General features: G+C 44.4%; 1 protein-coding gene across 5 annotated transcripts in view; it reads left to right on the top strand.

Moving 5' to 3' along the window:
- LPAR1 (lysophosphatidic acid receptor 1) overlaps window positions 1-11,429 on the top strand; it is an 83,649-nt gene extending 72,220 nt beyond the window's left edge. For 4 of the 5 annotated variants that reach the window (XM_014956422.1, XM_014956423.1, XM_014956424.1 and 1 more), the window contains exon 4: window positions 4,828-5,129. In XM_014956422.1, the coding sequence (XP_014811908.1) occupies window positions 4,828-5,129 (302 nt within the window). Of the gene's footprint in view, window positions 1-4,827 lie in introns of all 5 variants that reach the window. The other variant, XM_014956426.1, reaches the window with a different exon arrangement.
- Window positions 11,430-12,233: the final 804 nt, after the last annotated feature.

The following is a 12,233-nucleotide window of genomic DNA, read 5'->3' as shown; positions in this document are numbered from 1 at the left end:
CTCTGGTTTTTTTCTTTTGGGGGTGTTGTCTTTAAAAAAAAAAAAAAAAAAAAAGCAAGCTCCACAAGACTAACTAACTGACAATGTTTTTCCCCCCTCTTCAATCTCTTTTCCCCTATGTCAAATCCTCCAGGTATGTCTGCTTCTCAGAAGTGGGGCTGTTACTTGCTTTGGTTCTTACCATATTTTTGTAAATACAAGCATTAAGACAGTCTCCACCAGTAGGACAAAAAGTTGCCCCAAATAGTCAGGGTTTAGTGATAAATGAAACCAGCGGGCATGCCTGACTGCCGTAGCACGGAGGTGATCTGTCATTCAAGTACAGCCTTAAATTAATATTTCTGTGGTTTAAGAGACTATTTCTATTGTATCTTTTTTTCCTAATTTATCTTTCTGCAGTTTGTTATGTTGATTTTGCAAACATTCCTGAGAGGAGGAAGGACCGAGTAAGGAGTGACTAGTTCTTCAGTGTTTATTCTCATGCAGCTTGTTTCTTTTCTGATGCTGATTTTTGGAGTTGTTTTCTGTTTTGTGTCTCTAGTCACTCATTTTTTTGTGATTGATCATGGCTGGTTTCATACACCCACTGCCCACAACCATTTTACTCTCTTGCAATCAAATCTGGCTGTGGGGACATGCCATGCTTACCCAAGAGTTTCCAAGCCTGCGACTACCATGGCAATTCAATCCACACTGGTGCACCAGATGAGGGTTCAAGACATGTGGGATGTAGTCATATCGTGGTCATTGGAGAGCCTGCAGTGGACTTCTGCCATAGCTTAGCAAGACAGACTATGCACGAGGAGCTGGAATTTCAGCCCTGGATGCGAGGCATCACCCAGCAAGAGAAAATGAGATTCATGTCATGACTGCTCTGTTGTAACTTAGATTTTCTGCTGTAAAACATGCTTCTCGGTCAATAGGGAGTCTTCATCTCGTCTCCTTAAATGTTTTTAGAAGATGGAGTGCTGTTTCTCTGATTCCCTCAAGCTTTCCTATCTTGTGGCAAGCCATTCGCCCCTCAGCCTGATGGGCATTTCTTCCCCAGCTGGCGCTCTCTTGCCTGACCTAGGCAGACCTTGGCTGTGCACCATAGGGATATTCCTCCTGCTGCAATTGAAGAGCTCGGTCAGCTTCATGCACTGCCAGCACCTCTAAGGACTGCCAGGATTGGAGGTGTCACCCCAAGGTGCTATCTATCCAGGCAACAGTACTCTACAGCCACCCAAGGACATCCCATGAGCGACTTTATTCATGCATGTTGGGCTCTCCTGGTGCCATGGCATGACAAGGACATACCCATGAAGATGAGCAGATTTGATTCACTGAATGCAATAGATCTGCTTTGTCATTGTCATCGTAATGTGGCTTTGACTGAGTTTTGAAAATGTTAAGGTGCACCTGGAAGTTACTTCCACTGTACTTTAGTAGAGCAGAAAAACACATCAAGATTGTGGTATATGCTTTAGGCAGTGTATGGCAGCAGGAAGCTTTTGGATGTCGTTGTTTTATTAGATGTGATATTTTTAGATCTTCATTCTCGGTGAAATCAATGCACAACAGATTTCTGGAAATCAAATTTCTGGAAGAATTTAACCTCACTTTTAGCTTAGTATCACTTTACTTTGACAAATATTCCAACTAAGAGCTAGAAAAAATAACTTTCAAGCTTTTTTTTTTCCTTCCAGGGAAAGAATTGAATGTTTAACAGATGATATTTCCTAAACCTGAAATAATAGGAACCTGACATTTTTATGTTCTTTGCATTATACCTAACCCAAACATGCCTTTACGGTGAGTGATGCGTTCCAGTACTTCCCAGTGTACTGACAGTTAAATAACAAGTGAGAAAACCAGAGCCATTGTTTGTGTCACCATTTGCAAGCACTTAACTTAATAAGCCGCAGGAGCCATTAGCATGGTGGGAAGTTTTCCTAGGAAAATCCCAGGGGCTAAAGTAAAACAAAACCCACTAGACTGAATGGGGCTGGCTTCAGTGGCTTTAACTCCCCAGTAACAAACGAGCCCACTGTTCAGAAGCTTGAGGCTACCCGTGCTTGCACAAAGGTGCAGTCCTGGGTGCTGTGTGCTCCTCTGCCACCACCATTGACATGTGAAGGACACTGGAAAAGTCAGCCTGGTCTGCAGCTGGGGGCCAGGGCAGCAGAAAGCCCACCTTACCCAAGCGGTTCTGGAACTGGGGACAGTGGGCTCCTCCTCCTCTCAACACCTTGGCTGCCAACACATCATTGATCCAGCTCCAGGCCTGGCATGAACAGCAGGATGGCAACTTGTGAAATATAATGGCTTCCATTCTCTTCCAGAGCTGGGTGGGAAGGCAATCCTTCGTTTTTATCTTTTTCCAGTGTAGCAATGGCTGCACAGAGCACTGAGTTTCTTGCTCAACCCCAGACCACTTTTTCTTTAGCGCAACCATGTCAAGCCTTAGCATGTAGGTTGTTGGACCTGTCTGAGATACTGAGGAGCCCAGACAGGCTCAAAAACTTCATCTTAGACCAGTGTTCAGTGTCTTTGGCTGCGTGTGGAATTCTGTCAAAGACTTTGTGGCTTTCTCAGGAGCAAATGCCTATGTGCTTCACCGTACTGCTTCTTCTTGTTGCTGCTTTTAACATACCCGAAAATGATAGCAACAGAATGTTCTGTTTGACATACTTAGTTTCTTAACAACAGATTTAAAAAACAAAAACAACAAAAATTGTTGGAAAATTGGAAGCTTTCAATTGCAACTTTGAACAAAGCTAGGAGAGCTTTCCTGTCAGCTCCATTGTTCTCACATTGGACTTTTCTGCTACAGGCCTGGTGAGGATGCTGTCATCGTCTTTTGTCCTTGACTGTAGATCCCATGACTTGCAGTGTTCCCGTCTCTGATGTTGTTCTCCCGAGGCAGCCTGTAATGAAGAAAATACATACACAAGCTGGAACATAGTCCACCGCTGCCTCACAAGCTAGGAGGTTGAACATAACATGCACAGTTTCAGCAGTGAGTGGTTGAATTTGAAAGATTGTCTTGGTTTCTGCAGAAACCAGCTCAGCAGAGCTGCTCCGTGCAGAGGGCAGCCTCTGTATCCACCTGGACAATCCTGCAAATAAAGAGATGTAGTTTTCTACTGTTCTGGGAACAGGTACAAGAAAAGGACAAAAGGCCGTAGTCCTTTGCATGGGTTTAAAGTGCTCTTTTCTGGGTTTGCTGGAACCTGAAAGAGCTGCAGACAAAAGCTGTGAAGTAGATTCATGCGTTTGATGCCACCTCGGCGTGGGAGAGTTTCATCCCTATTCTGTAAAATTGCTGCCAGCCCTTAACAAAGTCATTTGGCCAAAGACATTGGTGCTTTGAACTGGCAGCTGGCAGCTCGCCTCCCAGCTTCTTTCCCGTTGCCACCTTTGTTGGTCAACAAAGTGATAGGCATTGAGCGGCACTGTGGCACCATCACTTGCAAGCAAGCTCTGTTTAGGGATGCATTTTGGTCTGTAGGAAGCCTGTGTGTGGTTGCCTGGTTGGCAACTGATGTCTGTAGCCTGGCACACCCTGTGTGTTTGCAGAGCCCTTTGGAAAATGTTCTTCTGTTTGATCTAGGTGGGTTTGGTATCCAAACAGAACGGTGTCTGCACAGCTTGCAGCCACCACTGCCCAGGCTAGAAATAGCTGGCACCTTCTTGGCAGGCACAGCGAAAAGGCTGGGTGCTGTGGAGACTGACTGTAGTCAGCTGCTAGACCTGCAGAGAGCATCGCTGCAGGAAAAAAATTATGGAGGCAGCATGTTAACAAATAAATAGCACAGGGACAGGACAACCTGTTTGAAAATAGCACTCGTCCGGGTAGTGCTGGGAAGCCCTTATTGCTGCCGCCTGACCTAAGCCTGCCTGCCAGTGATAAGACTTTGGTTTCCACCTCAGCCAAGTATGTCAGCCTGGAAAATCTCAGGAGCACCATCTTCGTTCTGACACGATTGGTGTGTAAGGGCTTCCCCAGCGCTGCGTATATTTAAAACATCTTTAACCTTGCAAGAAGTTAGCATCTTCGTTTAACTCGGTGCTCCCAATAAAGTGCAAGGCGTTTGATTTCATTTCTGCATTGAGCTCCGAATTTTGTTCTGGGCTTTATCCCCCCTCAGAGCTTTGCAAAGCAGAGAAGGGAGGGGGAAGCATTTTAATCAGGGTAAGGCTCTTTGGCATTTACACTATTGAAGCCTGAGGAGCCTCTGAATTTCTGTTGAATAGGGCCCTAAGAAAAGAAGTAGATCTGTTGAAGGATGACATTTCAGTGCATGAAGGATGTGTGTTTAGGACTTTCCATTACATAATGGGGCTGAAATGGATTAACAAGACCCAGGCTTTCTTTCTCTTGAGAATTGCTGCCTGCACCACTCTTTTTCTATTACTGATGCTTCAGTCACAGCACTCACAGAAAGGTTTTCTTTGTTGTTATTAGTTTGAGAAGTAAATTGCAGCATTGTTTCTTCTGATCAAGAGATTGATTAGTCAGAGGTCTCTAGCTGAAGGGAAAAAATGTTCCTCATTATCAACTTTAAATGCAAATGTATTTGCCAAGCAGAGAACTTTTCAGATGGTGAGTGTGGGGGGGAATGCCTTGCTCTTTTGATGTGCTGCCCATAACCATTTACACATTTTTGAAAGGCAGCCCTCTCATCAGGTCAGTGAAGAAATAGTGTGGGAAAGATATTCTTGAAAGAGAAAATTAACCATTGCCGCTTTCAGTTGGAGGGTTCTCATAGTGTCTTGACGAGTAACGGTGCATTAGTATATTTGTGGGTTTTGTTGTGTTTTCTCCACTCTTTCTCTCCCTAGGTGCTTTCATAATCTGCTGGACCCCAGGATTAGTCTTGCTGCTCCTCGATGTTTGCTGTCCCCAGTGCAACGTCCTGGCCTACGAAAAGTTCTTCCTGCTCCTGGCAGAGTTCAACTCCGCCATGAACCCCATCATCTACTCCTACCGGGACAAGGAGATGAGCGCCACCTTCAAGCAGATCCTCTGCTGCCAGCGCAGCGAGAACGCCAACGGCCCCACCGAAGGCTCGGACCGGTCGGCCTCCTCGCTCAACCACACCATCTTGGCTGGCGTCCACAGCAACGACCACTCGGTGGTGTAGAGCCGCGGCCAGCCGCGTGGCCGACGAAGAGCGGCGGGCTGACGCTGTGGGGTGGGGTGGGCCCTCGGCCCCGGGGAAGGTAACCCACTCACAAGGTTTTCTCAAACACTAATGGACTACAAGCGCTTCTTTTTTGCAGGGAGCCCGACACACCGGCGCGGTCCAACCCCTTCCGCGGGACTGGCCGTGCTGCAAGGCCTTTGATTTCTGCTTTCAAAAAGTAGAAGGCAGATGCCTTTCAGTGGGAGGTCGTTGGTAGCCCATGGAGAGCCTCCCTGAGACTTCGTCGGACTTCGCTGCATCTTGGTGCCAGTCTGAATCAACTCTGATTAATTAAGCTTATACCTGCTTCACTGCATTTACATGTAGCCACTTAGTCTTTTTAAAAAGGGAGTAAAGGGGATAAAAGTATGCCTATCATTTAATAGACATGTAATATTTATCACCATCAGCATGCTTGTGGTGAACATTTTCTGTGCAGGGAGTAAAAGTTTGCTCTAGTCTTCATATTCTTAGCCACACTGCCATAACTACAGTAAAAACAAAAGTATTTTTTTCTAATACAGGCAACAGGAAGATGATGGAAACTGACTCTTCTTACCTTCATTACTGGTGTTAGAGAGCATGCATGTTCTGTGTGTATGCAGATTGTTTTAATTATGGAAAAAGAAAAAAAAAAAGCTCGTTGTAATGTCTGCAGGAAAGTAGAAAAGCGTAGACTGTATTCCAGTGTTTGTTTAGATAATGAAATAAACAGTACTCTAGTCACAAGGTATTTAACGTTCTTCTTTGAAGTGCGGTATGAAATGTGTAACACGTGAGGGGTCCCAAGTTTTTCATGGACAAGTTCTTAAAGCAGGACACATCCCTAAGGCCCTTAAAGGGCTACAGTCAGGTTGATAGATTTTAAAAGAAAATGTATTTATGGCATCGGAATGTTTTTCTTGTACATGGCAGTAAGCAAAGGGATTTTTAACGTGAAGAGAAGTATGTTTTGATGGAAACTTCCCTGTAATTGAAAACAAAACACCCTCTGCATTTTTGCACTGAGAAATATTTGTAGGGCATCCTTTAAATGATGTAGCCTTCATTTCAAAAGCAGTGGGCTACTAAAAACCAAGATACACTTTTGCTTTGTAAAGTCAAGACAACAGATGTAGTAGTCTATTGCAAATGACTGGATTGTGCTCCACAGAATAGCCACACATGCACATTGTTATGAATAGCTAAGCTAACGGATGGATTTTTTCATATGTGGCTGTTCAGAAAAGAAATGCCACTCATATGAATCCCAGTCTCCAAGAATCAGTGACATTAATCAAAACTCCTTTACGGGAGTAAATGGGAGCAAAGAGGGGATCTTGCTGATAAAAAACTTGGGACCTTTCTCTGAGAAACTGTGTGTTCTCCTAGTAATGTAAAATGTATCAACAGTAAATTACTAGGGTCGTTTTCCTCATTGTAATTTGCCTCTATAATGAAAAAAAAAAATATCAGAGGTGTATCCATCAATGTAACATACTGGAATATAACATAAGGGACAATATTCTCCCATTTGGGAAGGGAAAAAATGGAGGGGAGAGGGTTATCCCAGCAAAAAGCAGGGTTTTTTCCATCTCTTGCTTGGAAGAGATTCTTGGATTATATGCTTCCAAGCATAAAATTGCTTGGAAAAGGCAGTTCCTTGCTGAGGGAGGGAAGAGCAGCAAGTGAGCAAAAAGTGTGTCCGCTGAAGAAAGTGAGAGTTTTGCCACTGCTTTCAGTAAAACTGAATTTGCCTCTACTGTCAAGCCACATTTGTGTGGACACTGTGGAAAATGGAGTGTGCAGAGGGGATAAATGCAGCATTATGTGCCACTTGACTAAGGTATTGAATGTCACACTTGCTTTGGAGAAAACAGCTCTTTTTTCTGAATGTGTTTGAGAGCAAGTGGATGTAAAGGTTGATCGGGGGTTTGTCCACATATCTACGATGAGAAGGAGAAGAACAAGCTGTATGAACTTTTTCATTTAAAAGCATCTCCTTGCTAAGAAACTTGCTAAGTTTGCTTAGTGCCTGTGTGGTGTTTGAGCTAGTGCAGATAAGCAGAAGAATGGAGAGGGTAGGAGGGCCTCCAAAAACAGGGCACATCTGACTGAGAAACAATTTCCTTTTCTCAAGAGTGCTCAGAGTTGCTTTCTTCCCTGGATCCAGGGAGGTCACTGTTTCCCTTCCCCAACTTCCCCACAAAAGAAGGACATCGTAGACGCTTCATTTCTGGGGGGAGTTGCCTTTTCCAAGTGTCCTTTTTACTGCTGTTTGCATGCTCTTTATTGAATCTCCCCTGCGTCGGGTGGGAGGATGATGGAAAGAAACAGCAGCACATCATCCACCCCAGTTTACCGTGCTGAAAGCATGGTGGCTTTGGAGAAACTGCAGGTGAACCTTAAACCAGGTTCATGTCACGCGGGTGGGTCTAGAGGCCCCTTGTGAAGGCAGATGCCCAAGGAGGCTTTTCTCATTCTAATAGCGACAGGAGGCAGTTGCTGCCCAGGTACATTGACCAGCCCTTCTCCAAGGAAGCACTCGACAATTGAAGAAGAACTTGTAACAGCAGTGAAATTTCAGTCGTGGGGTAGGTCAATCTGGGAGCACTTCTGGCAGCAGCTGGCTTTTTCTCCTAAAAGGTAAAAAGCAGGGCTTTAGATCAGAGGCAACAGGATGCAAGCACTGCTTGTACAATTCCACTAGAGGAACTCACTGAGCATGTGGCTCCTGTTTAAAAGCCTAATTAGTGTTTTGTTTTGTTGACATGATCTCCCTATATCCTTGAGAAATCTGATCTGTGGATTGAGTGTTTCTTTGCAAGCTAACAAAATTAAAGCTGCTGTGAGCGAAGAGAATAAAAACAAGAGCTTGGAATAGAAGGAATCATTTGCTCTCTTCTTTAGAATGGTTCCCTTGCCACTTGGTTTCGTCTCAGACATCTTTTAACTTTTGCTTCTCTGTTCAGATTTTCCAGCTTCGTTGTGCAGTTGTAGAACTCACTTCTGCTATGTGAAAACATGGTGCAAAGTACTTAGGGGAAAAAAAATTGCTCCACTTATTTTTACTTATCTCAAATCCTTCAAAAGGTTTCAGAAGACTTCTTAAAATACCAGCAGTCCTCCCACAGTCATTAAAATTCTTCTGTTGCTGGCTGCCTCTTTCCAAGGAAATCCTCTTGAAGTTAAAATGTGATGGTGTTTGTTTCAGCAACTGTCGCAGAGAGGAGTTGTGTATTAAAAGGAATATGGCTCATGAAATCATTTGCAGGTCAAAGAAAACATGTGTTTCCTACTTTGTGTCTTCAGTGGCAGGAAAAGTCTGAAAACTAAGTTAAAAGATTGCTTTTGAGTGAAGAATTATTACATAAAGTTTTATTCCCTGTTGCTGTCACATTTAAGAAGCTTGGTGACCCATTGGTCCACAGAGCTGTTAATCACAGCATTTACATGAAAATATATTCTGTGTTGGACACACACTGTGTTTCTTGTCAACCTCTTTTTTGCTGCATGTTCTCTGAGATCTCTTGGTACCTTCAGGCTGGCTGTTAACTGGGATGCTCTAAGCTGGGCAGATAGCTGGCACAAGGAGGAAGGGAAGACCAATTAAGAGCTTTTTCAGTGATTCCTAAAAGCATGGACACCTGTCTGTCCATAGTGCACCAGCAAATGTGTTTTTTAAATAGTTGCCCCAAGATGACCATTGTTTTTTTAACTCTGTCTTTACAACGAGTCACAGCTCTGACTTAAACAAGCTGGCAGCAAAGGCTTGGTGTAGGTCACTGGGTGAAGAAGAAAGGACATGCTATGTTCATAGTACAAACTAAGCCTGGGTAACTTGGGTGTCAAAGGGGAGAGGACATATTTTCATGTTGAGTATATTAGTTCTGCTTCCCTTCCAAAGTAACTTTTCAATATCAGCATAAATTTCTCTCAGTATGGCATTGCACTGAGGTGAAACTTTTCGGGTCACTCTGAGGAGTATGTCTTTTAGTCTCTACCTCTGTGGTGGTCAGGAGCATTGGCCATGGTCAGTCTGGGTCCTAGGAGCATTCTATTACAGGAAACTCAAGTGGGCTCTGCTTCTGAAACAAGTTTTGTATCTTCTGACTTCTGTGGTGCCCCAGAGGTATGCTACCACATACCAGGTTTATCTACTGTAAAGCCAGCTGGGGTTCCTCTCTGTGACACTGACATCACCAGCTCTGTTCTCACTGCAGTAGGTGTCCACAGACCAAAACCACGCAGCACTTTCTGTACAAGAAGTAAAAGCCCACCCAGCAGGTTGTTCTCCCCAGGTGGGATTAAAGAGGAGCACCGCCAGCTGGAGAGGCTTTGATGCAAACATCCGTGATCTGTCTTTCAATCACTGTGAATCAGGGTGATGCAAAGCAGAGCTGGCAAAGCCACTTCTTCAGGGCGTCATCCCCACACCGTGACAAGGCGTGACCCGATCCTGGTTGTACCTGTCATTCCTTTGGGTCCCTCCTGACCATGAGACAGGATGGAGCTGGCAGCCTTAGCGGACTCACTCTTTTCCACCTGCTGCAGAAGTAACGTAGCCCAAATACAGGCTTTTCCTTTCTGGGCCTCTTAAGGGTTTTCCTTTTGAGCAATTTGCAATTGGAGTCTACCTGTCATGTCCTTTCCAACCAGTTCTTGCTGTTAGCAATCAGTTCGTATGCTGGTATCCACATGGAGGAGCTTTTCAACTGCAGTCTTATTTGTTCAGCCAAATTACCCAGGCTTCACTGTTTGATTGGAAAGGCCAGTTCCAATAGGCAGATACCTTAAAGAGTATTAACTCTCACACCTGTCCAGTGATGCCTCCTCAAGAAAAGGTGCCCTTATCTTTCCTCCCATTTTCTTCTTGTAGAGGATTTTCCAGTAAGTTATCACCCAACCACAGTTTTCTATCAATGAGAAAAACAGAGGTTCAGAGGTTGATATGAAAAAAAAAACAACACACCAGACAGAAAAACAAACAAGGATATTAAACTATACCACTGTCTTCTGTGGTATATGGAAATCCAACCCACTGATAAACTGCCAGCATTTTAACAAAAGCCTCCATGAAATGTTCCCATTTGCCTGTGATAAGCTTCTGATAACCAGAAGTGTATGTGGGAGACTCAGGAATCTGTTCATTTGTTTTCCTGTTTAAACAAAGTCATGTTTATAGCTCACAAGAATGGAGAGAGCCAATGAGGTTTGGAAAACAATTTTGCTATTAAGTGCACTTACTGTAAATGTTTAGAGGTTGTATCTAGTACAATAAAGTATTTAGCATGTGTGATATGGAGTGTGCAAGAAATAGCCTTCATGGGGAGAGCTGGTATTTTGGGTGTGGAGAGGAATTATTCAAAAAGCATGTCTGGAGGTACGGGCTGGTCTGTTCCAGGAGATAGCGTAGGGCTGAAACACAGGGACAAGAAAGGGGCAGGTTATCTCAAGTAAATCTCTTAATAATCAGTGCTGTTCCTGACTTCTACCTGCCCACCTTCTTTCCTTTCAAGTCCACATTTGCACCTTTTAACCCTAGGCCTCTTCTTGTTGCTACAGAGAAAAATTGTCCCGCACAGAGAAAGCAAACCTGCTGCTTCTTTTCCCTCTCCCTTTTCTTTCCTTTCTCCCTCTTCCCTTTCACTTTTCCTTTCTCCCTCCTTTTCCACTTCCTTTCCTTTTTTGCTGTACATGGACGTGTTTGTCCTAAAATGTGTTCCCAGTTTTCATTTAACCGTAGAAGGTCCTATGTTGACTAAAGCAAAGCTGGTTAGCTTATATATAGAAATGAATGTGTCCACACACAAATTTGCAAAGCCATGGGGAGAAGGAAGAACTGAGGGGGAAAAAAAAAAAAAAAAGTATTATTTCAATGCTGTTTGAGCATAGCTGGTTTAAGGCGCTATTTTTATGCTAATTCCCACTTCGCATTTTGAAGAAAAGAGGTTTTAGGTAAAGGGTTGATTAGCCCCCTGCCTTTTGTTAGAGAAGCTAATTGCTTACTTACAGAAAGAAACCGAGTGTCTGCTTCAGAAAATAAAGTTGGCATTCCTACGGTAAAATTGCAGCTCTGATCACACGGGGCATTATTAAGTACAGAACTGCAAAAAGGTCCTGAAACCCTGGTGATTCATGACGAATGCCCTGGTGCTGGGCTTTCCATGACATGGCATGTGTAATGTAAAGCAGCCCCATAGAGCTTGATTGCTGGACATAACGAGCAGAAAGCCAAAATACACAACTGCTAAATAAATCACACCTCGTGAAAACACACTGCAATGCCTCTGGGATTTTTTGTTTTAAGCCCTGGATCGCCATTTGCTGGCAAAGTCAGCAGTGTTTATATGGCAATCTGTTAATATTAAACACACAGCACGTGCAGGGATGCAGGACGCAGCCTCAGCGCACAGCAGGCAGGACACAGGGCAGGAGCTTGGAGAGCCAGGACGTTTGGCATGATGATGCCCAGAGCCCCCAGCACACTTCCCCAGCATGGCACGGGCCAACCCCACCATCCTGCTTCATGCCTTTTGAGATCTGTCCCACCAGGCCAGATGTGGCTGGGAGGACAGGACTGCCGCAGATCAGCTGGTCTTGGGAGGAGAAGATGTGCATCAGCCTCTTCCATTTTTGTCTAAAGCTTTCCTCTTCTTAACCACTTAGCTTTCACGTGGTTATGGATCTGCTGCTCCCTCCTGCCGTCATTGCACACTCAACCTCTTGACAGAATTTTTTGTCACCCTTCCAAAGAGCCCTTACAGCTCCTCCCTTGTGCTGCTTTTCTGTGCATCTCCTCCAGGTAGACTCAACCATCTCTGAATCAAGCTGCAAGGTTAACACCAGGTGCTTTCCACCACATATATGGTTTCCTTGTAATTCCCTGGGGCATGAAGTAGGAGATAAATACAATACGTAGAGAATAGAGAAGGGAAAAGTTGTGGGGAAGGAGGGAGGGAGGGACAACACCGGAAAGAACCCCCTATTTTCTGTGCGGGATTTGGTTTATGATCCTTTGAAAGGCTTTCTGGCAAGTTCAGGAGAGGATTTCCGTCATTGCACACTCAACCTCTTGACAGA

The sequence above is a fragment of the Calidris pugnax genome, unplaced genomic scaffold, assembly GCF_001431845.1.
Source record: "Calidris pugnax isolate Ruff unplaced genomic scaffold, ASM143184v1 scaffold262, whole genome shotgun sequence".
Lineage (NCBI taxonomy): Eukaryota > Metazoa > Chordata > Aves > Charadriiformes > Scolopacidae > Calidris > Calidris pugnax.
This window is presented reverse-complemented; position numbering and strand designations above follow the sequence as displayed.